The following is a 24,886-nucleotide window of genomic DNA, read 5'->3' as shown; positions in this document are numbered from 1 at the left end:
TGTTACTGAACATAATAATCTTACCTATATGCACTGGCAGTAATGAATGTACAGTTTATATATTCACAAGCAGTTTGAAAAGGCTGAAAAAAATAAGGGTACACACTACCTGGCAACGGACTGGGCATCTGGGTAGCGGCCAAGTAGCGCCAGACATTCTGCTTTGAGAATTTTGAAGCGGTGACAGCCGGGGGCCAGCTCTATGGCTCGATCCATGCAAAACACAACCTGCCACAATACATGATATTAAGCAGACAACCAGGGTACAGCTATGCTTTTAAAAATAGGAACAATGTCTCCCTGCACTTCAATTCTTCACATTTCTAAAAGGGTTCAACATGGGAGGAAAACAAACAGTCTCCAAATTGTGTTCTGAGGCTTCTACGCAAATCTAGCTTTATGTAACCATGTTAAGTCAGGCTGTCACTAAAAATGGAGCTCCAGACCACCACACGAAATTTGCACTGCACATTATTGCAGGTTGGACAGTAATTCAACACTTTTCGGTCAGTCTTCGTCATCCTTATTATAGATGAAGTAAATAACAAACAAAAGGTCGGACAGTGTGTATAAAAGCATGCAGATATTAAACGCTATACAGGCTCAGCCCACTCACATACAGTGCTTGTAATGTTGCATGTTAGGAGCTAAAAGCTGCAACAGCCAGCAGGATCAGCAAGAGTGCAAGTGACATTGGAAATTGGACAAATAAAAGGTCAATGAACAGTATTTTAATGGAATCTTAAGCTTAAACATTAGGTCCTGGTGGTCCATCTGTTTCCACTGCCTGCGGCACAAATGCAAACTATGGAAAGAATGACAATTATGAGAAGTACAATATGTTCTATTTCTGCAAGTTATGTCTCTTCTCATGGAACCAGTTAATATATTTCAAGATATATATCTGAAATCATCTCCTTAAGGAGAAATTCTCTAACCTTCCTGAAATCCCGTTTTTCAAAGTCAACTTCTGCAATCCTCTCGTATTCTAGGAGAGCAGCTGCATTCTTCAACTAAAAGGAAAATATTAGATTAATGTGTGCATAGAACATGTTTTCTGCATGTATATCTGTAAACAGATATAGGATAAGTGATTTACAACAATATAGGATTTACAGCAAGGAGTGGACAAAATCCCTGGATCCAATGTGTAAATCAATTCCACTGATATTTATCGCTGCACATTTCTTATATATTTTTTTTTTTATAGAAACAAAGGGTACAGAAATAATTCCCCAGTATCTTCACAGTCCATTTTATAGACCAATACACCTTACCTCCTGCCTTGTAAGCTGGTTATTTGGCTCCAGTTCCACTACCTTTTGGAAACTGCGTGTGGCAGCCATAGCATTTCCCAGAGTCAAGTGACACTTTCCCTCTCGTTGATGACCCTAGAAAGTTGGACATAACAGGACTAATCAAAGAATGACTTTTAAAAGCCACATAGGATTGGGGTACAAAAAGTGATCTCAGTAAACCCGATTTTAGAAAATGGACCTCTAAATGCAGTGACTGGGAGCAGTTACACAATATACAACACTAATCACTGTATGCTCTAGAACCATTCGCAAGCATGCCAACCATCAATAAATACATTTGTTGACTTTTCAAAGTATTTATGCACATATGCACCAGTCAAGAATAAAAAGAAAAAAAAAACACAAATACAAGAAGCAGCAGTAAAATATCGATGGCGGTAAAGCACATATGCCATGTAAGAATGTGGGCTCTACCTTCACAAAGGTGTCATCAAGCCGCACTGCTTGCTGAGCATCCTCCAGCGCTTCCCGAAATTTCCCTAGCATCATCAAGGTGGCTGCCCGGTTTCCATAGTAACTGGCATTCTTGACTGAGCAATCTTGAAGGAAAAATAAATCTGAATTAGCAGGAAATAAAAAGTCTAATTGCACTTGTATATATACATTGGCTATCCATAGATGGCATTAGTTTAAACACATTTGACCAGTTGAGTAAAATGGAGGAACTAGAAGAAAAACACAAACAAAACACAACAACAAACCCAGTACTACACAGAGAAACATCTATTGGAAATCAGTGATCAACAAAACATCTGTAGTGAACAGATTATAAATTTTGCCCATTAAAAAAAAAAAAAAGTAAACATTTTATGCATCTTTACATATGAATTCACAGCACTCCTATGCTGCAGGTAAATGCCCAATTCAAAGAGGTTTCAAAGCAAATGCTTCTCCTGCAGGACACCAGTCATTTTGTTATAGCCTCCCTTTATGGACAGAGAGCTGGAGGAAGAATGGTAAATGTCTATACTGTAAATAATATCTGTATAAACAATGGGTTTTGACATCATCAGTTCATAAGGCAAACATGTGTACTAGATGGAATAATGCACAATCTACAATAAATAATTCCAATATCAGCTTCTGTGACCTATATAAAATCATCCTACTGTCTCATGTTTTATATGGCAACAGATCTCCTTTGTGATTTCTATCATTTAGAGTAAAGAGTACATTATACAATATATTAATTCACTAACTCTATTAATGCAATTTACAGGATACCAGTCACTACTACACTCCACTAAAAATGCCTAACATTTATGAGAAAATTTGACTTCTAGGAATATATGTATATCCAAACCATATGTATGCCAAACAAATGCCCAACCTGTCTCCTCTCCATTAAGATACCAACTCTGGGGGTTTAATAGACAGGACCGGGAGACTCGCAGCATGAACATGCAGCCAACAAGTCTGCAACTGTGTGATCCAATCATGTCAACATGAATCAGAATCTCTAAGGAATGTTTTCAACTACTTGTTGAATCCACGCCACAAAAAATTCAGGCTGCTCTGGTGGCAAGTGGGGGTACTACTAGTATTAGAAAGGTGTACCTAATAAATAGATATATACACGCAGTGGCCTATCGCTTGAAGAAGCTAATAAGTGTCTTTCACCAGGAAGACTCATCTTAAAAACAACCTTCCTCAATGACCTCATACTCCTTCCTCAAGTTCTACCTTCCTCCTCAAGTTCTCCCTCAGCAGAATCTCAGACACACACTTACATTCAGTCAATGCAGTAGTGGGGGACCCCTGGTCTGATTGAGAAGAACAAGGCATAAAATGTTAAGGCATTTTGCATCTCAGACCTTAAAAGCACCCCCAGACTTATTGTAATAGCGACTTCCTCATTAGTTACCAGATCTGTACAAAAGTGACACCCTGCTTTTCAAATAAGTCAGTCTGAAACCACTGAAGTATGAAAAATGTCAGAGGAAAATTAATCAAAACCCAGGAAAAAAGAAAAGAAAAAAAAAGTCTATCGACTTCTACCCCACCAGACAAAGGGTTTGCCACCTGATCACTCACTTACACAGGGCTGGAGAAGCACTCAGGCCAACACAGCATCTGAAGTGAGAGTCCTGTCATTCTTGCCGGCTCCTTGAACACAGGGAATGGATTAACGGACACCCATCATAGTGGACGCCAACAGGCCCGATTTAAACCACTGTTATATAAACGCCATTGGCAGTTCACTTGTACACAGCAAAATAACTTCAGGAAGAGGTCTTTATACTCCCCAACTTACAGTGTGTGGTCATGCCGATTTCCTGCCTTTGCAAACTGGACAAAGAAGAGCTCCAAAGATGGCTTCACCCTGCTTCAATGCAGCCGAGTAACAATTTCCCCATTTCTGGCCATCATATATGCAAGTACCTTTCTTGCACAGAGAAACATCTATTGGAAATCAGTGATCAACAAAACATCTGTAGTGAACAGATTAGAAATTCCGCCCATTAAAAAAAATGTAAACATTTTATGCATCTTTACATAAAACATAGGAGTGCTGTGAATTCATATGTAAAGATGCATAAAATGCTTACTTTTTTTTTAATGGGCAGAATTTCTAATCTGTTCACTACAGATGTTTTGTTGATCACCGATTTCAAATAGATGTTTTTCTGTCAACTAAGGAATACAATCATCAACTAAATATTGAGTCTGTGATTTTCCAGACTTTCCTTATGCTAACCTCACAACCTTCGTACTATTTAGGACTCAATTCCAACCACACACAACTTTCACCTACAGCATTATACAGCCACACTCCAGAGTAATGCTTTTGTTGCCACCCTGTGGTGACAATCGATTGTACTGCAATCAGACAAGCAGGTATTCTCTTTCAACTGGAAACACACTTGGTCCATACCAACTGCGTGTTCCACATTGCTCCAGTTGCTTACTGTTCAATGAGGCTGCTAAATGTCATGCTATTCTTAACCATATGATGGGCTAGTCAGCCCCCACACTAAACTGGGGAGGGGTACTTTGATCCACTGCCAACATATTTGATGCAGTGGACATAGCTACTCTCTATTTTCCTGAAAGGATGTTATCCTAGCTTACTGAAATGGAAAAAAATGAAACCAATCGAAAAAGGGGACTTTAAAAATCACAGTAACTTCTTCACATTCTGGAATGTGCCAGTTCCTGTCATCACCACCTCTGCTTTCATTGTCTCCCTCATCACAATCTGATAATCGTCATGCTACACAGATGGAGGTACCATGCCAGGAGTCAATAGCCTTGCCTGGTGGCTCAAGCAACAACAAGGAAATTGGCAAAATGCGACAATATTTTAAATCTCTACAGACAAACCAGAAAGAAAGCCTCAGATCAGAAATCATCACCCTCTAAACAGATATTTCCCAAATGGCTCCAAGGTAAGCCTTAAAGCCACCTGGAAAGGCCTCCTACAATACTCATATTGCAAATCCCAAATAACGAATACACTTCCATGGAAGACATTGATGCAACTTCCAAGACTACTATTTGGGAGGAACATAAATGTGTTAAATGAAAGAAGTGTATACAGCTGGGATCCTTCCTGAAACAAACAAAAGATGATGCAAATAGAGACACTCGAAACTTGCCATAAAGAGAATCTCTCTCTCTCAGACCTATATTGATTTAACCAAGACCAGAGCTGCCCTAAAATTACTACCGATAATATCCAGCTGCTGTATCAGAAACGTTGAAACAGATACTACCAATGAGGTAATACACCTGGTAGATTATTAGCTAAAGTGCTCTGAGCCCAACATGTCATGACTTCTGTAAGCTCAATGGCACAGTTCAACATACAACAGAACTAACGCCTTCCACGCACGCTACCTAAAACTATATAACCTTTCCCGTAATTCTCAACCAGTAATTTTATCTACTGGCCAATTGCATATAAGGGATTACCTTAACCTAACTGAATTCAACAAACTATCAGCAGAAACCGGTATTAGACGTAGTTATAGCATCCATGTCAAATGGTAAACGCCCAAGTGCGGATTGATTATTAAAAGACATTTAAAGACAAAACAAGCTCTGCTATTTTTACAGGCCTTCAATGACATATCGAAAACCTGTCTTTTATTCTGCTCAATCCCTTGAGGCTCGCATTACGGTTATACTGAAGGAGGGTAAAATCCCTCCCAAAATGTTGATATAAAACTTTTTACTAAACCGCATAAAAGATGTACTCCCAGACATTGTCCATCCTGGCCCAGAGGGCTTTGTCCCTGGTAGATTGGCATGGGACAATACGTCCAAACTTAGTCTTAGTACACCATGCCACCGTAACAGACACCCTGGCCTTATTAATCTCCACTGATGACGAAAAGGCATTTGACTGTATGAAGCTCAACCTGCCTCAACAAAATACTAGCCTTGTATAAAAACCCTTCAGAAAGGATAACAATAAAGGGTTCTCTGTCAAATACTTTCATCATTAGGAATGGCACCAGACAGGGGTGTCCCCTATCACCATTTGTTTGTGTGATATGTATGGAGGCGCAGGGTAGAGTTATATGGGACATCAATGGTATATGACAGATGTTTGTAGATGACCTTCTAGCATCAGTATTTAACACAGTTGTTTCCCTCCCAAACCTAATGAAAAAAATTAAAAACAATTGGTGACTTGTCTAATTTCAAGATCAACTATTCCAAATCTGTTATTCTTAATATCACAGTCCCCAATTCTATAATATAGGGATTATAACAAGCTCTCTCATTTTCATATAACATTCCATACAAAAATTGGAATCACACTTCCCAAAAAGTCATCCCAGCAAAATACCATAATGCTACTGCAATAGTTACATTAATTTTAAATTGTGTTCATTTCCTATTTAATCCTTGTTTTTGGGTTATAAATTATGGTTCTCTCGCAAACCTACTTTTGCATAGGATTACAGCCCCCTTCAAACACCATGTCTCTACCCCTACGACCTATACCCTTATCTTGCTCCTCCATATTACTTACCCTGTTTTTGCTTCCTGTTAGAATAGAAAATGAATATGTTATATTCATCTGTTACACTTTCACCCAGTTATTAATTCAAAGATATATGTGTTTAAGATTGTGTTGAAGTGTACTTGTTCCTGTGTTATTCTTCTTTGATATTTGTTAAGTAATAAATAAAGAATTCATAAAAAAAGTAAATGTTTCCTTTGTTCTTATGGTGTCTTGTAGTGTAGCTGCTTCCTCTATAGTCTCTTCTTGTATTGATTTTACTGATTCTATAGCAATGAGTGCCATTTTTTACTAGACATTTGCATTTCCCATATGGATATCCATAAAGTGGAAAGTGGGCATCAAAATGCATATATACAGAAATAAGCCTCTCCAAAACGCATAGGGGAGCATTGTCTGAAAGCCTTACTATAGCTCATTGTTCTACTGAGGCACATGTTTTGTAAAACTAGGAAGCACTACATATCAGCAGTTAATAAATGGCCATTAGTGTTAATCTAATAGTAAACTGAAAGCAGCAATACTTATTGGCTTCACCTCATCCCTGGAGCCTCAGTCATTTTTCTGGACAAAAACTGTAGCTGTGTGACACTGAAGAGAGGAGGGGATAGTGGGAGAGCCTATCAGAAGCTGCAATCACAGGAATTACGGCTTCTGACATTCTCCCAACCACAGCCCGCGACTGCAACGAAAATGTCCATCACTTTACATGGTGATGCAGTTTTAATGTTTCGCTAGCAAAAGTGTCTCCACTGTTGCCCAGCGTAACTTCTGATAGTTACACAATGTACTTATCAAAGAGCGATATAGTCTATAATCACACTGTCACTGAAGTGAGCTTAAAAAGGTCCTAGCGATATTACTAGTTCATTCTTCCTGGCCATCACCATACATTACACTCCTCACAGACAACAATGGACAGCCTCTGTACCTCAACTGCAACACCCCCGTCTCAATAACAGTGTTGTATAAAGCAGGCAGGTTGAGCACTTCCCTGCAAACGTCAGCTGCTCATAGTACACTAGGCTGTTTTTAGAGCTGATCCATATGGTCAGGAAGCAGCTGGAAGCAATGACTGATCTGCTGACGTTACATACCAGTGTTAGCAGAAAAAGGTGGGTATAGTTTAATCGTGTGTGACTGGGGAATACTTACATACATACACACATGTATCCTGCCCCAAGCCTCACAAAGCATTGCAGACATCACAAAAGAATGCTGGAAACTATACACACATGTAAAAGACAGGGGGAGAGTATTTTTGACTGAAACAAAGCAAATGTATAAAACTATTAAACTAAAATGCAAATAGTCAATATGATATAGAATCTTTCAACCAAAAAAAGCAACAGAAGCGATTATGTTTAGCATTGTACGTAACTTTCCTATCTCCCACAAGATAGGGTCGTGGATCCTAAAGGGGAAAATTGAGGCAATCATGTTTATGAGCAGTTGTTGAACCACTTTTCTGTTTGCTACTAACATTTGCTGCAGTATATATCAAATTCTTCTTAAGATGATTGATGAGATATATGAAAAAAAAGAAAAAAAAAGAAAAAGAAAGAAAGAAGCTAGAACTCACTATATAACAGCAATGCAAACAATCTGTGTGTCAGTTAATGGTCAGATACCACTGACAGTTTTATCTGGAAAAATACTTGCAGCGATTTTCACTGAAATAAACGGTAATTTTTTTCCCACAAGAATCAGGTCAGTCGAAATTACAGCTGAAGATTTCTGGAAATGTTTTATGTCAGCGTTTCACACCAGCGATTTTCTTCTACAGCCACTAACAGCAATTTAGCCCAGAAAGTTAACGGTACTAGAAAATGCAGCTCTACTGAAAGGAATATCTGTCAATTACCTGGCACACAGAGTGTATCAACTGCTGTTAGAAGCTATTTGTAGCTGCTGTCTTTTTCTGTATGTCACAAAAACACAACAATTTTAGAGTGCAGCTTTTCAGCAGCAAAAAATTCCTCTGGTAATATCGTTCATGGAAATAAAGTAAAATTCTTCTTAGTGAAAACTGTAGTTGTAAACAAAAATCCTCAGTTGAATATTACCTTTGGCTTAGAAAGCTATAAGGTAAAAAAAACCATCTCTCACAATCTAAAATATACATTACCCACTATTGTTAAAGGCCACCTAATCTTTCCCTTCCTGGAGATGTATAATGTGGCCAATTTTCACAGGGTCCCACGGTCCCTCTCACAACCTTGCCTGAAAACCGTGTGGCGGGGATGTGTGAGCAGAACGACACAATTATAGAGACAATGGGGCATATTCAATTGTTGGCGTTACTGCCTAAAGTAACGCGGCGCGTGCACTATTACCGTCATTATGGTAATAGTGCGCGTAAATACCGCTATTACGGTACATTTCAAGCTCCCTGAAATCCGGCTTAGTATTACCGTAATAACGATAATACTTTTTCCGCGGCGGAAAACGCGCCAACAATTGAATATGCCCCAATGACTCCTTACTAGTTCTCACACAGCCGTATAATCTGCTTTTTTATGCTGGCCACAAATGCAGCAATAGCACAAACTATATTGTATAATTGGTTTGATAATTTTGTGTGTAACCCGAAAATAAGCCCTATATCACCCCATTTGTTCATTTACATGTGTGGCCAAACATGCTCCTTAGGGCAGGAAGCAGAATAGTATAGATTTAAATAAAGCAACTTGTACTTTCAGTTTAAGTCTGTAACACCTCATCCCATAAAGAGGACACTATAGGCATCAGTTTTCAGGAGTCTCAGAATATCTTGTCTATGGCCATTATAAGGAAACCATGTTAGTGCAGCATATATTTTTATCTACTATTATAATACAGTGTAAACAGCTTACCCTCCCTGTGTTCAGACTTCTTTCATATAACATTGTGGTAAGTACTTGAAACCTTGGCGTATATTTACTTTTATTCAGAAAAAGCAACTTGCAGTTTTGGTTTAGTGGTCCCTTACAGTAGCCACTATAAGCCAAGTATTAACAGTCTCAAAAACTGAACCAAATGATCCGCTATGAGTGGCATCATAATGGCAGCTCTCAGTCCGCAAAAGATGATATTATAATACGGAAAGGCAGTTCTATTTCCTGGCTCAAGACATGAATAGATGCCTCAAACAAAAGTATAGGAACCAAAGGGTTCATCTGTAGTATTTAAATATAATACATACAGTTTCGAGTGCAGAGTTACACAGCATTGATCAAGAACCATAGTCTTTCTGCTTAATTAAGGTAATCTTAGTACAGGGCAATAAAACAACTTGCTCAAGGACCAGACATTGGCATCCAAAAAAGAGGGCATAGAGCAATTCTCGTACCGTCACTGTTTTTCAGCCACTCCATTCAACCGGTGAGCTGCTCTGTCTCACAGGTGAGAAGCGACAGGACTATGATCCCAATACGGCAGCCTTGTACCAATACTTACCTATGGCCTTTGTATAGTAGTTGTAAGCTTCATTATAGTCCTTCTGGGCATAGAATACATTCCCCTTCTCCTTGTATGTCTCAGCATCCCTGCAAAGAGGGAAAATTCAGTTAGCAGCTTATCTACCAAGACCCACTTGTTTTAGTAGTGAGTTACCAATTAGCACAAGTACAAACTAAGATGCTATCCCTTCTATGCAAAGAAACCAACATGTAGAGCAATATCACTGCGGGGTACCGAAAGTTGCACAACTGGACTAATTAGTCAGACTAGAGCATCACAACAATGGTGACACATTCCAAAACTTTGGTCTCAAATGGAAAAAAAACATTTTACAAATGTGCACAATTGTTTAGATTTTTTTAGGAGCATTGTAATATTGGAAGGTGTGGCTATACAAAAACAAACACACACAAAATATACATTATGCATGCAGAGCATATGAAAAAGGGGATTGACACGTTGAAGCCTATAACTGTGAACAGTGGCCAGCAAATTGTAATGCAGCGCTCAACAATTTTTCACCACCTCTAAAAGCTCTATTAATGAAAATGGTCAAAGAAGCAGAGTAGGAGAAGATTAATAAAAAAAGTTATAGAAATATATAGTCACCATAATAACTGCCCCTACAATGCAAGTCTGCTCTACCCCAACACACGATTGTTCAACTATTGTCCTATTGTGTGTGGATGATGGTGTTTTATGCTATGTTTCAACAGCCTCGGCTTTCCCTTCCCTTTACATGTACATCGGCTTGTCCTATCCTTTATCGAGGTGAATGCGACTAACTGTACTATTAATCCTCAATTGAGAGAGAATCACATTCATCTCTATTGACCTATCACACCTTAATACTCATGTACATACTGTATATCAAATACTGAATTTATTTTTCTTTTCGGTAGTAGATGCCGGGAACATCATTTGAATAGTTGCAGTTGGAAAAGCAGCAGTGCCAGAGTATAATATTGAATTAGACACCACTGTAGTAGATACACTACAGATGGGATAGTTTGTCTCATTTACGGTCAGCAGGCTATTAGGCTTATTAAATAAAACAGTGCAAGTGGAATACATGTGTTGTAAGCTATAGAAGTCAATGTTATTATTATTATTATTATCGTTTATTTGTTAGGCGCCACAAGGTTTCCGCAGCGCCGAACATGGTACAAACAGTAGACTATACAGGGTAAAACAGTACAGGACAATAAACACAAAGTACCAGTACTTCAGAAACTCCAAGCAGGCAGATACAGTAGAGACGGAGCAGAAGAACAGGTATGGAGACAGGAGGGAAGAGGGCCCTGCTTATTCGAGCTTACATCCTAAGGGAGGGTAAACAAAGTCAGGCACAAAAGGGAGCCAGTGAAGCAACGGGGAGAGAGGAAAGGAGCCAGGGGAGAAACAGAAGGGTGAGTGGTTAAGTGGATGGTTGGTAGGCCTTAAGGAACAGGTGAGTTTTAAGTGCCCGCTTGAAGGAGCACAGATTGGGTGAGAGACGAATGGAGCGAGGGAGGTCGTTCCAGTGAAGGGGTGCAGCACGGGAGAAGTCTTGGATTCTAGAGTGGGAAGAGGTGATCAGAGTGGAGGAGAGGCGGCGATCATTGGCCGAGCGCAGGGAGCGGGCAGGAGTGTGAATGGAGAGGAGGCTAGAGATGTAAGGGGCAGTAGACTGAGAGAGAGCCTTGTAAGTGGTGGTGAGGAGTTTGAAAAGGATTCTGTAGGGGAAGGGGAGCCAGTGTAAGGAAAGACAGAGAGGGGAGGCAGAGGAGGAGCGGCGTGAGAGGAAGATGAATGTTATGTTTCCTTTCATTAGTCTGACTGCAGTAGACGGCGTAAATCCCATCTCATTGGTTGCTAAGGGTTACCCCACACCACTGCTCTCTATTATTACCGTAGTTGATTTGTAAGGCGCCACAGTGCTCCGCAACGCTGGGGAAAGCAGCATACAAGGTACACTGTATAAATGCAGACATAAAAACAAGGTTCAGGAAGGGTTCTACTCATGAGACTGCTTAAAATCTTCTCTATTACAATGAATTTGAAGATTGCGTGAACTTGACAGGGCAAAAAAATAATAAAAATAAAAAATCTTATGCACAATTACATTTTTTTTTTCAGCAGCATAAGAAAACTGTGACTATAGCTTGTGCAAAATGTGTGCAGACTGTCAGTCATTGGTTTATAATGCCTCTCTTGGTAGAAATTAAGTGTATAAATATTTTCTGTTGCAAGCCAAGAGACTTGACTTTTCACTAGCATGTTTCAGACCCATTGAAAGGGAAAAGTGGATGATACATTAAAACAAAAACAAACTGTACCTATAGCCATTGCACACAGGAGAGAGCCTGTAAGTGAGAAAGTGCTCTATGCCAACTGCTTAATTTGACTTCCAAGTCAAGTTTCATACAATGTCTGGTATTTTTTACAATGTCTATTTCATACAATGTCTGGTATTTATGTTCACTGTTCTGTACTGTACTACCCTGTATGGTCCACTGTCTGCTTTCTGTAGTGAGCTGCGGAAATGTTGTGGCGCCCTATAAATAAAGAATAATAATACTAATAATGTCACCCTCTACCCCAAGTCAGTACACAACATGCAAACTACAGTCTTGCTGCCGCACCAGTGTTTGAGTGAAGGGAGCTGCGACACATGGAGGAAACCAGTGCGGGAGAGCGCATAGCGTAGTATGAAGTAAAAAGCCTGGAAATAAAGCCTATTAAGGGGTCCTAGTCACTCCATTTCTTTACTATGAATATAGTATAAACACAGAAGGATAGTAAGGGGGAAAGAAAGAAAATACCTGCAGTATGAGCTCATACAGGACTAAGAGGCCTAATTTTTCTCCCCAGCACCTATTTCCAGGGTGCTCCACCTGACTTTTTGTACTTGCTACCCAGCTCTTGGAGCCCAACAGAGTCCTATTATAATAGACTAAACCATTATTTCTCTTATTAGAACAGGCAGTATGTGAGCACTACAGCCAGCAGTGTGTGTTAAACTATTGACCACTGGGAAAAGTTCTGGCAGGTGTGGACAATAACCTCTAACATTTTTAAGTATTATTGGAAAGTATTACACTGCCTCCACCTGTCTACTTGTCAATGGCACTCGGCTGGCAAAATATTTTCGCTTTGCCCTATACATTAAGGATGTAACTACCTATGACAAGGTTAAAGTATTGTCAGCAAGACCGCCTCCATGTTTTCACCTATTCACCAAGTGTCCGAGGATGACGTTAACAGAAGATGACCACTGAAAAAATATTATTTTTTTCCCCATATATACACCCAGGTATATTATGTATACAAGTTTTGCTTTTTTTGGTCATTAATATGTTAACTTAAAGTAGCCAATAAAGCAGAAGACTATTGTACAGCACTGCTGAATCCATAGTACGCATACAAGATAATATGAAATTCCATCAACTATAACGATGCGATGCCACCTACGTCCATGTCATCATATGATCAGCTTGCTTGTGCAGGGCAACTTACAACATGATCCCCTACAGCACTGCATAAAACGTTGGTGCTTTGTAAAGGATAGCATTATTGGTAGTAACAATATGAGAAATGTAATCATAGAAATAATTGCAAATAAGCCATGTTGTAGTGTAATCCCCAAGTAAATGGCTAACAGTGCACAAAGCCTGATTTTACTTTACTCTCCGGATCCTAAATGTCAAACTACTGATGAGCATTTAGCTCATATGGAAGTGCTACGTGGGGAAAAGAATGAAAAGAGGATGGTTTTAGCAAGACCCAAACAAGAAAAATAACAGAATAGATGTGCAATCCAGACATGGCGATGCTAGGATGCTGAGGCAGATGTAACACGGTTTCAGGAGGCATCATGTGATCCTTTGTTATGATCCTAAGCTTGGCAACTGATTACTGATTGCAGGCATTGCGCAGTGCAGTGATGAATGAGCTGGGCTATCTGCTGCAAATCTGTGCTGAGGCAGGATACCTCCACTATGCATACTGAACCCTCAGCTATAAATAACACCACATGTTTAGACATTGTCTATGCCAATATTATAGGCTGCACTGGCAGTATTATATTCTCATTGCCACCGAGGAGGAATAGTCATATTAGTGAACCATACAGAACAAGATGTCATCTATCAAGGTGGAAAGGATTGCAGGGATAGAATATTCTTTAACATAAGAGCTGTGTTTGTTTAATCCGATAATAAAAAGCCACCAAAAGTACAAAACAAATAACACAAACAAGTCTGGTGGAATGGCACACAAGGTGTACACAAAATGTTATTGGGGGATAATGTTCCATTTTAAAATTGCTTGCCATGTCCAAAGAAAGTTTTCAAAGCACAGTGGCAAATCCAACTTTCTTTGCAAAATACTAGATAGCCGCTAAATCAGCACACAGTACCAGAAAAATTTTAAAAAAAAGATTACATTAGAGTAAACAGATAGGCAAGGGTTAACAAGTTTGTGGATGAAATTTGGTGGAGTGGGCATGATATCATGGCAACACACGTGTGTGGACAAGACTGCTGCTAATGAATCCCAGTCTGACCTCAGGCATCACATCCTCCCATTTATATCCTCTACCACAAACACAACAACATTAAGGACGTTTACTCCCGACATTCCCCTGTAAGGAATTGGTGGAGGACAAAAATAAAACACTGGGCTGGCTCATCAGCTATAGTACATAAACATGCCTATGATCTGCTGAGTAAATGCTAAAGATACTTTAATATGTGACTAAAAACACCCCTGGGATATCGCTGCCATTATGATGTGCAATAATTGACTGAACTTTACAGAACATATTCTACTTACCTAAGCTAGAGACACTAAGTAGCTTTCGTTAATCACACTTGTAACATGTTTATGTGCCTGTGAGAGGCCCAAAGCGCCACATATCACATATTCCACCCACCAACAAGAACATACCTAACATTTCTATCTCTGTTGATAACATGACCATAAATCCCACCCCACAAGCTCGCTACCTAGGTGTAATCGTTGACTCACATCTATCCTTTGTTCGTCACATTGACTCTATATCTAAATCCTACTACATACATCTAAAAAACATTTCCAGAATTCAAACATATCTCACCCAAGACACTGCAAAAACCTTAATTTATGCACTTATCTCCCGCATTGACTATTGTAATTCCCTCCTCACTGGTCTTCCCCAAAACAGACTCAAACCCCTACAATCTATTTTGCACGCTGCGGCAAGATTGATTTTCCTTGCAAATCGTTATTCCTCTGTTGAATCACTCTGTATGTCTCTACACTGGTTGCCTGTTTTCTACCGAATCCAATATAAAATAATTTTACTAACCTACAAGGCCATCAACAAAACTGCACCAATATACATTTCCTCTCGTCTCAAAATATCTCCCAACTCGGCAAATCCGTTCTGCACAAGATCTGTGTCTCTCATCCATCCTCATTACATCCTCCCATTCCCAGTTACAGGACTTTTTTCGGGCTGCACCCACTCTATGGAATTCTCTCCCTCGCACAATAAGATTCTCCTCTGGTCTACAAACTTTCAAGCGTTCTCTGAAAACCCACCTCTTCAGACAAGCTTATAATATTCTTCAACCACCCTCTTAACCTCACTACATTACTCTATTACTATCCGTTACACAATTTCACACAAGACAACTACCCCCTGACCAACATTGTTGTGTGACAGGATCATTTAGCTTAGGAGTCACTTTTACCTTTGCAGTCTGGTTGGGCCAAAATGCAAAATGTAGACTCAACCTCACGTATCAAACTCTCATTGTCACATAGATTGTAAGCTTGCGAGCAGGGCCTTCTCACCTCTTTGTCTGTTTTACCCAGTTTGTTCATTAGTTTACTGTGTTTGTCCCCAATTGTAAAGCGCTACAGAATATGATGGCGCTATATAAATAAATGATGATGATGATGATGCAAAATGGCTGCGTCACCTGTTAGTAGGCAACTGGTAAACTTTAAATTGCTACAACTTCCAGGAAAACAAAGCGGAAATGTCTTTATAGTCACTTAAGGAGTGGTGTGGCCAATAATAAATGGTGAAGAAACGGCCGAGGACAAAACAAAATTGATATAAACCTGGCTAAATCTAAATAATTATAAAGCAAAATCAATAAGCACAATATAACAACAGCAAAAACCCATATCTAACTACAAAAAAAAAATCAGCACTCACAGCATTCCTGATTGTTAACCTCAGCAGCTGAAAGGTGAGAATCAACTATGAAGCTGGAAAATGTAGCTTAAATATAAGACGAACAATGTCATGTATCAAAAACAAAGCATAAAAAACAAAACCAACACTTTCTGAAGATAGTTTTCCCCCAGAGGGTAAGAGCGGTGAAATGGTGGATCTGCAGTAACTGAGACTCAACACTCTAGGGTCCTAAATATGGAAAGACAAAGAAGCTACTGGCTACAAATAGTCAGCGACCAAACTAAGCAATGCCTTGTCCAGAATGAATTAAAGAACGCAACTCTTATCCCACATATCTTATATCATTGTCAACTATTCCCAGTGTAGCAAGATTCTGAAAATAGCTCATCCCATAATATATAGTCACTTTACAGAAAGATCTTTATATTTCAATTTGACAGGTTACACGACTGAATCAAAACTGAATAATATAAGATATTACAAGAAACTCCACTTTACTGAACTGCATTCATCCAATGGAATTTAGTCAACAGAAAGCCGTATTTAATACATGCTCTGAAAGTCTAATGGCTGTTTGTACTTTCAGAGGATGCCACGGGTAACTATTTCAGATGCTGGAGAAAGATATTGATGCAGCTGCAAAACCTGTCAGTATGGCTGCTTCTTTTAAGAGAGATTTGTACAAAAATAAAATATTTAATATTAAGCCTTGTAAATATATACATTCAGAACGGTCTTCATCAACATAGCATAGATTTAGCCACACCAGGAGCATATAAGCACAAAAAGAACGTAAGCACTCAGATGAACGTTAAATGTATGCATAATAGCAACGGACAGCACCAAAAAGTGGGGGAAACACTCCTCACCAGCTCGGATGCATTTTTTTCATCATCATTTAATTATTTATATAGCGCCACTAATTTCACAAGTGCTGTACAGAGAACTCACTCACATCAGTCCCTGTCCCACTGGAGCTTACAGTCTAAATTCCCTAACACACTCAGACTAGGATCAATTTAATAGCAGCCAATTAACCTACTAGTATGTTTTTGCAGTGTGGGAGGAAACCAGAGCACTGGAGGAAACCCACGCAAACACAGGGAGAACATACAAACTCCACACAGATAAGCCCATGGGCGGGAATCGAACTCATGACTCCAGTGCTGAGAGGAAGAAGTGCTAACCACTAAGTCACCATGCTATGATGCAGATTCGAGACTATGAGTGAAAATCTTCAGAGCCGGAGGGGGTGCTCTTCTCTTCTTCACAGCCTTCAATGGCAGCCTCCATGGAACAGGATTTGCACCAGCTCTTAAGAACACTACATATTAATCTTACTAGTTGACCTGGATATAAGATGCATAAATAATTTATAACAGTCAATGCCTAAAGTGCAGATTTCAGGTCTCGTTTAGTTTCATACAGTGACTTGTGGGATCATTGTCATTTTTTTTTTTTTAATTCAATCAACAACACATTAGACACATGAGAAACGCAAGTAAAAACAAAGCATGCATGGGCAGTTTTGCTTCATTTATAAAACCACTGCACTCAAAACCCAAAGCTGGACTGCTCCTGATGGTGTGATTGGCTCCCTGCAATGTTCCAGGGTACAGACAAGAGGTCTAAGGTGTAAAGTCAAAAAGAAAAAAAAACCTCTGCATAAGCGGTCATATTTTTGGTTCTACCAAGTTCCTCCATCATTTGCATATATAAATAACTAGCAGCTCAGTTACACTAAATACTTTACTCTCTAGGATTAGTCCTTCAATAGCATATCTTTCCAATGGACATTACATAATATAAATAAGACTCCCTTTCCAAAATAAACATAAAAACACATCATTTATTTATATAGCGCCAGCAGATTACGTAGTGCTTTACAATTGGGAACGAACAGTAATAAAACAATACTAGGTAATAAATACATACAGAGATGTCCCTGGGCCAAGAGGGCCCTGCTCGCAAGCTTACAGTTCAAAATCAAATGTCTAAGATATATTAATATATAAGAGATGTATGTTCACCATAGTCAACTTTCTAATCCTCTCTGCTGCTGCTGACACTTAATCACACTTCTCCTGCACACCCTTCACTCCATTGGTTTGTAAAACAGTACTTTCCTGGTTCACTTCCTACTTCTTCTTTAATGTCTCTACCTTAGGCACATCCTCCCAACCACTCCCACAAGCTGTTGGGGTAACACAAGGGCTCTGTTCTCGGCCCTCTTCCTTTGTCATTGAACATCTCTTCTCTTGATCAGCGAAGTCACTCATTAAGCCCCCAGTACCACATTTAAATTAACTCACTCCTTGTCTCCACTGTGAGCCACAATCACTTCTCAAGTCTGCTCTGCCCTTGCCGAATACATTGTAAGCTCTCTCATGATTGACTTCATGCCTGCACTTTTATCTACCTTCCATGCTGCAGTTTTATGTATGCCCAGTTTAACCCACTATGCAGTATTGAAAAACACTGTGGTGCAAATCAATAACAACAATTAATAATACTACCAAAAATAAATGGCATGGCAAAAAGGCACAACAGGATACGTTCATAGCAAGCAATGGTAACAAACATAACAAGAAATAGAATATTGACTATGAAATCTGTTGACATATGTGCAATGGTTCTTTCAATGCACAAATTGAACAAGATTTTTTAAGAACATGTCATAAATAAAAAAAATGAAAGAAAGATGCTTTCCCCCTATCTGAATAGCTTGGGGGACCAGGGACCATTGCACTTGATGTCTAATATTCTGATCACTGCACACAGTGCATAATGGCCAAATATGATTTAACTTCCTTTCTATTGATAGTGTTTGATAGCTCTATCCAGCCACAAAATGGCAAGCCAATCCCAATTTGTTGCTAGTCAAAATAATGAAGCCAGTTTACAAAAAAAAATAAAAAAAATTGTTTTATAATGTGCACCCCTCAAACAACAAAAAACAAAACAAAATAAAATCACTGAAATCTCAAACAACCGCAACTAGGTAAGTCAGTAACACGTGTTCCGTATGACCATATCAACGTGACATGTTTGGCACATGGAACCCTACCATCTCTGACAAGGGACATTAAAGTATTTGTGAATGGGCTCTGAACAAAATCATATATCAAAATGACTGATCCCTCTAAACACGCTTAAAAAGTGGGTTGTATGTAGAACTTTTGGACTAATATTAAGTTAACACATTGGCAAGCTGCAGGCACTGAAAGCAGATAGCATTTCATAATACGGACAACTCACTAATGCAACTTTACAGAAAAAATCCAGAATGTTTAAACATTTGATCATGAATAATTGTTGCCAGAAGACAAGTGGCATGACAATTTTGTAAATACAAAATGCATATCTCATTGCATTTAAGTGAAAACGTAACTAAAGTTCACAAATATCTTGATTAGATACGCGAGATAGAGAATATATTTGTTTTATAAAACAGGAAATCACTACTGTTTAGAGAAAACTCTAGAGCTCCATATGGAGGCATACTACATCAAACTGACATGTCAATAAAAGACTTCTGAAAGTGGATTGCTGATGGAATTTATCTCATTTATAGCAAAACATTACCATTTAGTTTTGCAATTTCTCAACAGGCATGTCAACATATGATGGTGATCAAATGTTTGGTACCGATTGAGAGAATTGTTATATACTTAAAACAGAAAACCCTTCACTATTGGTATACATGACCATTAAAATGCACTTACACACATAACTGGCTGGTTTAAATTTATGAAAGAATTCAAAGAAAGCAAGGTACTGATCTGTTTCAATGATTGTTCTTGTATTTTCCACAACTATATAAATGAATGAGGTTTGGTGAAATACACTACTTTTTCCTCACTGATCACCTCTATGCAGACAACACCCTAATCTACCTCCTTTCCTTTTATCCCATGTATTCAAGTGCCTCTCTGCCAGCTCTACTAGCATGTCCCAATGCTACTTAAAGCTCAACATGTCCAAAACTCAGTTCATCATCTTCCTCCCAACCAGTGTCACAACAATCCACAATTGCCTACTGCATTGGTTTCATCCTTTACACATCCTGTCCTTTCCACCATCTTGTCTTCTACCTACCAGTGTACTCTCCTTTTTTCAATTCAGGACATTAGCATAATCCTTATCCATTCTATCATCATCTACTGCCATGACAACTACAACCTTCTACTATCTGGCCTTCTCCCTACTCCAACCCTCCTAGATGTCACAACAAGACCTCTTTTGCACACTCTAGCACCACTCTACAAATACCTACACTGGCTTCCCATAACCTCCAGAATCCAATTCAAGCTGCTCACCTTCACGCCTCATCTCCGTCCTTGTCACAGGATACTATACACCTCTTATATCTGATCTGTACCATCATCTCCAAGCATTCTCCTGTGCTGCACCTCTCTGATGGAACTCTTTATGCTGCTTTACCAGACTCTTCTCCAGTCTTCACTCTTTCAAGCAATCTCTCAAAACCCACCTCTGCACTAGCCTATCCTACCTCCACCTAATACTACTCCCTCTGCCACTACCATCTTGTCCCTTTAGCGCCTAAAGTCTCAGAATAATATTATGTCCCTCTTGATTGTAAGCTCTCACGAGCAGGGCACTATCTACCCACTCATGTATTCACCACCTTTATATGTCCTTGTTCTGTGTCATGTTTGTATGATCTATTATACAGACTCTCTAGCGCTGAAGAGTTTTGTGCAACCATATAAGTATATGATGAAAGCTCTTTAACAGTTTATGGAAATCCAAGGGGACTTGTAATAATTTCCAGGGGCACTATTCCCTATAAAAGACAAGCCTTCCAAATGAAGACTGAAGTGAAGCTATCGGAACTTCTAACGATCTATAGGAGATTCTCTCTCTCATATATATATATATATATATATATATATATATATATATATATTAGCATACAGCATGTATTTGACTAATAACATTAATAATTTCAACGTGACGTCAACAAACTATATATTTTACCCATGTTGTTTACAGACGTAGCTGCCAGCTTCCAATATTACAACAGAATGAACCTATTGCAATATCAGCCCTGCATTAGAATAAACCTGTAATTGTATGTATTGGAGGCAAGCATGACATGAGACATCAGGGATCTGGACTGGCAGTGGTCACTGGTAAATGTCACATCGTGGGTGATAGACTTTAGTCAGGCCTCAAGCTATCATGTCATCCTCCCCCTTTCTCCAGAAATAACCCCATCACATGTGATTAAACCAATCCACTTCTCCCGCTGTCCCTCGGTGTGCACACAACCACTGTCCCATATACCTCTCCAGCTCATCCGCGCTTCTCTCCGGTTCCACTGGTGCCATCATCACATCGCAGTCCACGGTTGCCGCCATCTTACCACCGGCTTACAAGGGAAGGAGAAAGAGACGCGACTTCCGGGTAATCCAAGCCACCACAAATGCCAGTGTAACCCGACAACTACCACAGAGCCGAGATTGGGCACTACGATGGCCGACCCGGAATTACATAAGCGACCATATTGGAAAAGGGCATTTACATCACTAGACGTAAAACGACCGGAAGTACTGTTGCTATGGAGACAGGGCAGCAGCTAGTTATCCTTTGCCGCAAGGACCCTATGACGTTCATACGGGGCGGTGTCAATGAGCAGCTCACAGACAGTGGGGAGACTTCCAAAACAGCCTAAACATCAGAAGAAAGCGTCTAAGCACCAAGTAGTGCTCCCTCGTGGTTCTCTGGCTGGCAAGGTGTGCACATAGTTCTACTAACTCTTATTCAAGTACTTGCTTTCTTTAGGTTTGTAAGTATCTGTTTCATTGACGCCACACAACCGATTAAAATGCATCATGAGACTACATAATGGTGGGGAGACACGAGGATACATAATAAGGGGTGGGGGAGACATGAGGATACATAATGAGGGGGGAGACATGAGGATAAATATCGAAGGGGGGGCATGAGGATACATAACGAGTGGGGGGAGACATGAGGATAGATAATGGGGAGACACGGCCACATAATGGGGGGGGGGCATGAGGATACATATCCTGGGTGAGGACACGAGGATGGATAACGGGGAGAGACATGAGGATATATAATGGGTGGGAGACGCAAGGATATGCATGTGAGTGGAACACTGGTGTGCAGGGGAGCATGTGAGGGGAACGCTGGTATGTAGGGGGAGCATGTGAGGGGAACGCTGGTATGTAGGGGGGCTGTGAGCGGAACACTGGTGTGGCGGGGCATGTGAGGGGAACGCTGGTGTGCAGGGGGAGCATGCGAGGAGAACGCTGGTGTGCAGAAGGAGCATGCGAGGAGAACGCTGGTGTGCAGAAGGAGCATGCGAGGAGAACGCTGGTGTGCAGGAGGAGCATGTGAGGAGAACGCTGGTGTGCAGGGGGGGCATGTCTGGGGAACACTGGTGTGTAGGGAGGAGCATGTGAGGGGGACACTTGTCAGGTTAGTATTGACATAATTAAATATTACTTGCAATGATACAACACATGCCAAGTTGCCCACCCCAGAAAAACAGATAAATATAGCATGTCAAGATACAACACATGCCAAGTTGGCACTCCCTTTTTACTCGTCTCCTCGAAAAGTGCTCCCATTCCTCTGAACGCCAATGGAGTAAGTCCCGCTCCATTGCTGACTTCTACTATTCTGCCCTCTCTTGCCAAACAAACCTATTTCACATCCCTCGTTTCCTCCTTGTCCAATAAACCCCGACGCCTCTTTGCTACCATTAATTCTCTACTGTGTCCTCCCCCACCTCCTTCTCCATCGTCAATCGCCGCTTTTGTTTGCCACCTGCTTTAAAGGCAAAATTGACTCTATCCACAAATTATATCAGTTCTCGTTAGACTTTCCTCCCCCCCACCTGTCCTATCACTCACTCTGCCACCCTTGGCTCCTTATCTCCTGTAACTGTGCCTGAGATCCTCTCTCTTCTCTCCTCCTCTTCTTCTACAATCTGTCCTCTCGATCCTGTCCCCTGCAAGTTCCTCTGCTCCCTCTCTTCCAATGCCTGTTGTCACCTTGCTCACCTCTTTAATGTCTCTCTCTCCACTGGTATCTTCCCATCAGTCTTCAAGCATGCTCTCATCTCTCCTATTCTCAAGAAACCCTCCCTTGACCCATCCTCTCTCTCCAACTATCTCCCCATGTCTGTGTTTCCCTTTGCTTTTAAAATTCTCAAACTACATTTCTTCAATCGTCTGACCCACTCTCTTTTTGACCCTCTCCAGTCTGGCTTCTGTCCCCTTTGCTCAACTGAAACTGCACCCACAAAAGTAACAAATGATTTACTCTCAGCAAAGTCCAAAGGTCACTTCTCTCTTCTCCTACTCCTCTTCCTCTTTAACTGTGTCAAAAGCAGCAATCATTCTCTTTTCCTCACCACCCTTCACTCCATAGATCTTCGCGAAACAGCTCTCTCCTGGTTTGCCTCCTACCTCTCTGGTCGCTCTTTTATCGTGTCTGCTTCTGACTCTTTCTCTACCCCTCTTCCCCTTTCTATTGGAGTCCCACAAGGCTCTGTCCTTGGTTCTCTGCTCTTCTCTCTCTACACCTCCTCTCTCGGTGAACTCATTCAATTATTTGGCCTCCAATACCACCTATATACTGATGACATGCAAATCTATCTTTTCTCCCCTGACCTCTCTCCCGCCTTCTTAATCCAGGTATCTAGGTGTCTCTCTGCTGTCACTACCTGGATATCACAGTGCTTCCTAAACCTCAACATCTCCAAATCCGAGATTATCATCTTTCTTTCTGCCAATGTTGCTATCCCTCCCAATATTTTCCTCTTGGTTGACATCACTTTCTCCTGTCGCCCACTGCCTTGAAATCACCCTTGACTCAGCCCTTAGCTTTTACCCCTCATATCCAGTCCCTCACCAAATCCTGCCACTTCCTCCTCCGTAACATTACCAAAGTCACTTCCTCTCTCAGGAAGCAACCAAAATCCTGGTCCATTCATTCATCATTTCTCGTCTCAACTATTGCAACCTCCTTCTCACTGGCCTTCCTGACTCACATTTCTGACCTTCAAACCATACAGCATGTTGCTGCTAGGCTCATCTTCCTCTCCCACTGCACCTCTTCAGCTTCTCCTCTGTGTAAATCCCTTCATTGTCTCCCTATCCATTTCAGAATTCAGTTCAAGGTCCTTACCCACATGTAAAAATCCCTTACCAACGCTTCTCCCCTTACATCTCTGATCTTGTCTCGAGGTACATACCTACCTGGCCACTCCGCTCTGCCTCTGACCTTCTCCTCAATTCACCTCTCATTACCTCTTCCCATGCTGTGCTGCCCCTAATCTTTGGAACTCCCTACCCCGTCTCACTTAACTCTCCCCCAACCTTCAGTCCTTCAAACGCTCACTCAAAACTCACCTTTTCAAGCTCGCCTATCCTACCACCTCCTAACTATTCTATCATCACCTCCTTTTCCTCGCCTGCCATCTCCATTTTCTCCCACTTGGTACTACTGTCTCTTACCACCCCTCCCTCTAGAATGTAAGCTCTCGTGGGCAGGGTCCTCTTAACCTATTGTCCCACGTCTGACTCCCTCATACGTTCCGTCACGTCTTTTGCTGCACTCTGTGTGAGTCTCCATAGCATTACTCACACTCATCTGTGCTACTTATATGTATTACCTCATCTATTTTTTACTTGCTTCTGTATCTGGCGCTAAGGAATCTGGCGCCTTATAAATAAAAATAATAAATATTACATGCAGTGACACAACATATGCCAAGTTGTCCATACCTGAAAAACAGGTAAATATTACATGCAGTGATACAATGCATGGCAAGATGCCCATATCTGACTAAATGTCATTTGTAATACTGACAAAACTGTTGACTTTTTAGGGGGATGAATACATTTGGAAGCCCCTGTAGTTTGTTTATTTTGTTCTAAATATAATTGTATAGTTTGGTCTGTTTGATGATTTGAAAAT

General features: G+C 40.4%; 2 protein-coding genes across 3 annotated transcripts in view; one reads left to right on the top strand and one right to left on the bottom strand.

Moving 5' to 3' along the window:
- DNAJC7 (DnaJ heat shock protein family (Hsp40) member C7) overlaps positions 1-21,421 on the bottom strand; it is a 45,458-nt gene extending 24,037 nt beyond the window's left edge. Inside the window, exons 1-6 of the mRNA XM_075176930.1 lie at positions 21,218-21,421; positions 9,733-9,821; positions 1,734-1,858; positions 1,278-1,391; positions 939-1,013; positions 110-228 (exon numbers count right to left, since the gene is read on the bottom strand). Of these exons, the coding sequence (XP_075033031.1) occupies positions 110-228; positions 939-1,013; positions 1,278-1,391; positions 1,734-1,858; positions 9,733-9,821; positions 21,218-21,291 (596 nt within the window). The 5' untranslated portion in view covers positions 21,292-21,421. The remainder of the gene's footprint in view (positions 1-109; positions 229-938; positions 1,014-1,277; positions 1,392-1,733; positions 1,859-9,732; positions 9,822-21,217) is intronic.
- Positions 21,422-21,527: 106 nt separating this feature from the next.
- The window catches only part of NKIRAS2 (NFKB inhibitor interacting Ras like 2), a 29,005-nt gene continuing 25,646 nt past the window's right edge, over positions 21,528-24,886 (top strand). The window contains exon 1 of one of the 2 annotated variants that reach the window (XM_075176931.1): positions 21,528-21,666. In XM_075176931.1, coding sequence (XP_075033032.1) covers positions 21,562-21,666 — 105 coding nt within the window. In that variant the 5' untranslated portion in view covers positions 21,528-21,561. The remainder of the gene's footprint in view (positions 21,667-24,886) is intronic. The other variant, XM_075176932.1, reaches the window with a different exon arrangement.

Source organism: Mixophyes fleayi, chromosome 6 (genome assembly GCF_038048845.1).
Source record: "Mixophyes fleayi isolate aMixFle1 chromosome 6, aMixFle1.hap1, whole genome shotgun sequence".
In the NCBI taxonomy this organism is placed as follows: Eukaryota; Metazoa; Chordata; class Amphibia; order Anura; family Limnodynastidae; genus Mixophyes; species Mixophyes fleayi.
Note: the sequence above shows the minus strand (reverse complement) of the source record. Positions and strands in the feature narration are given on the sequence as shown.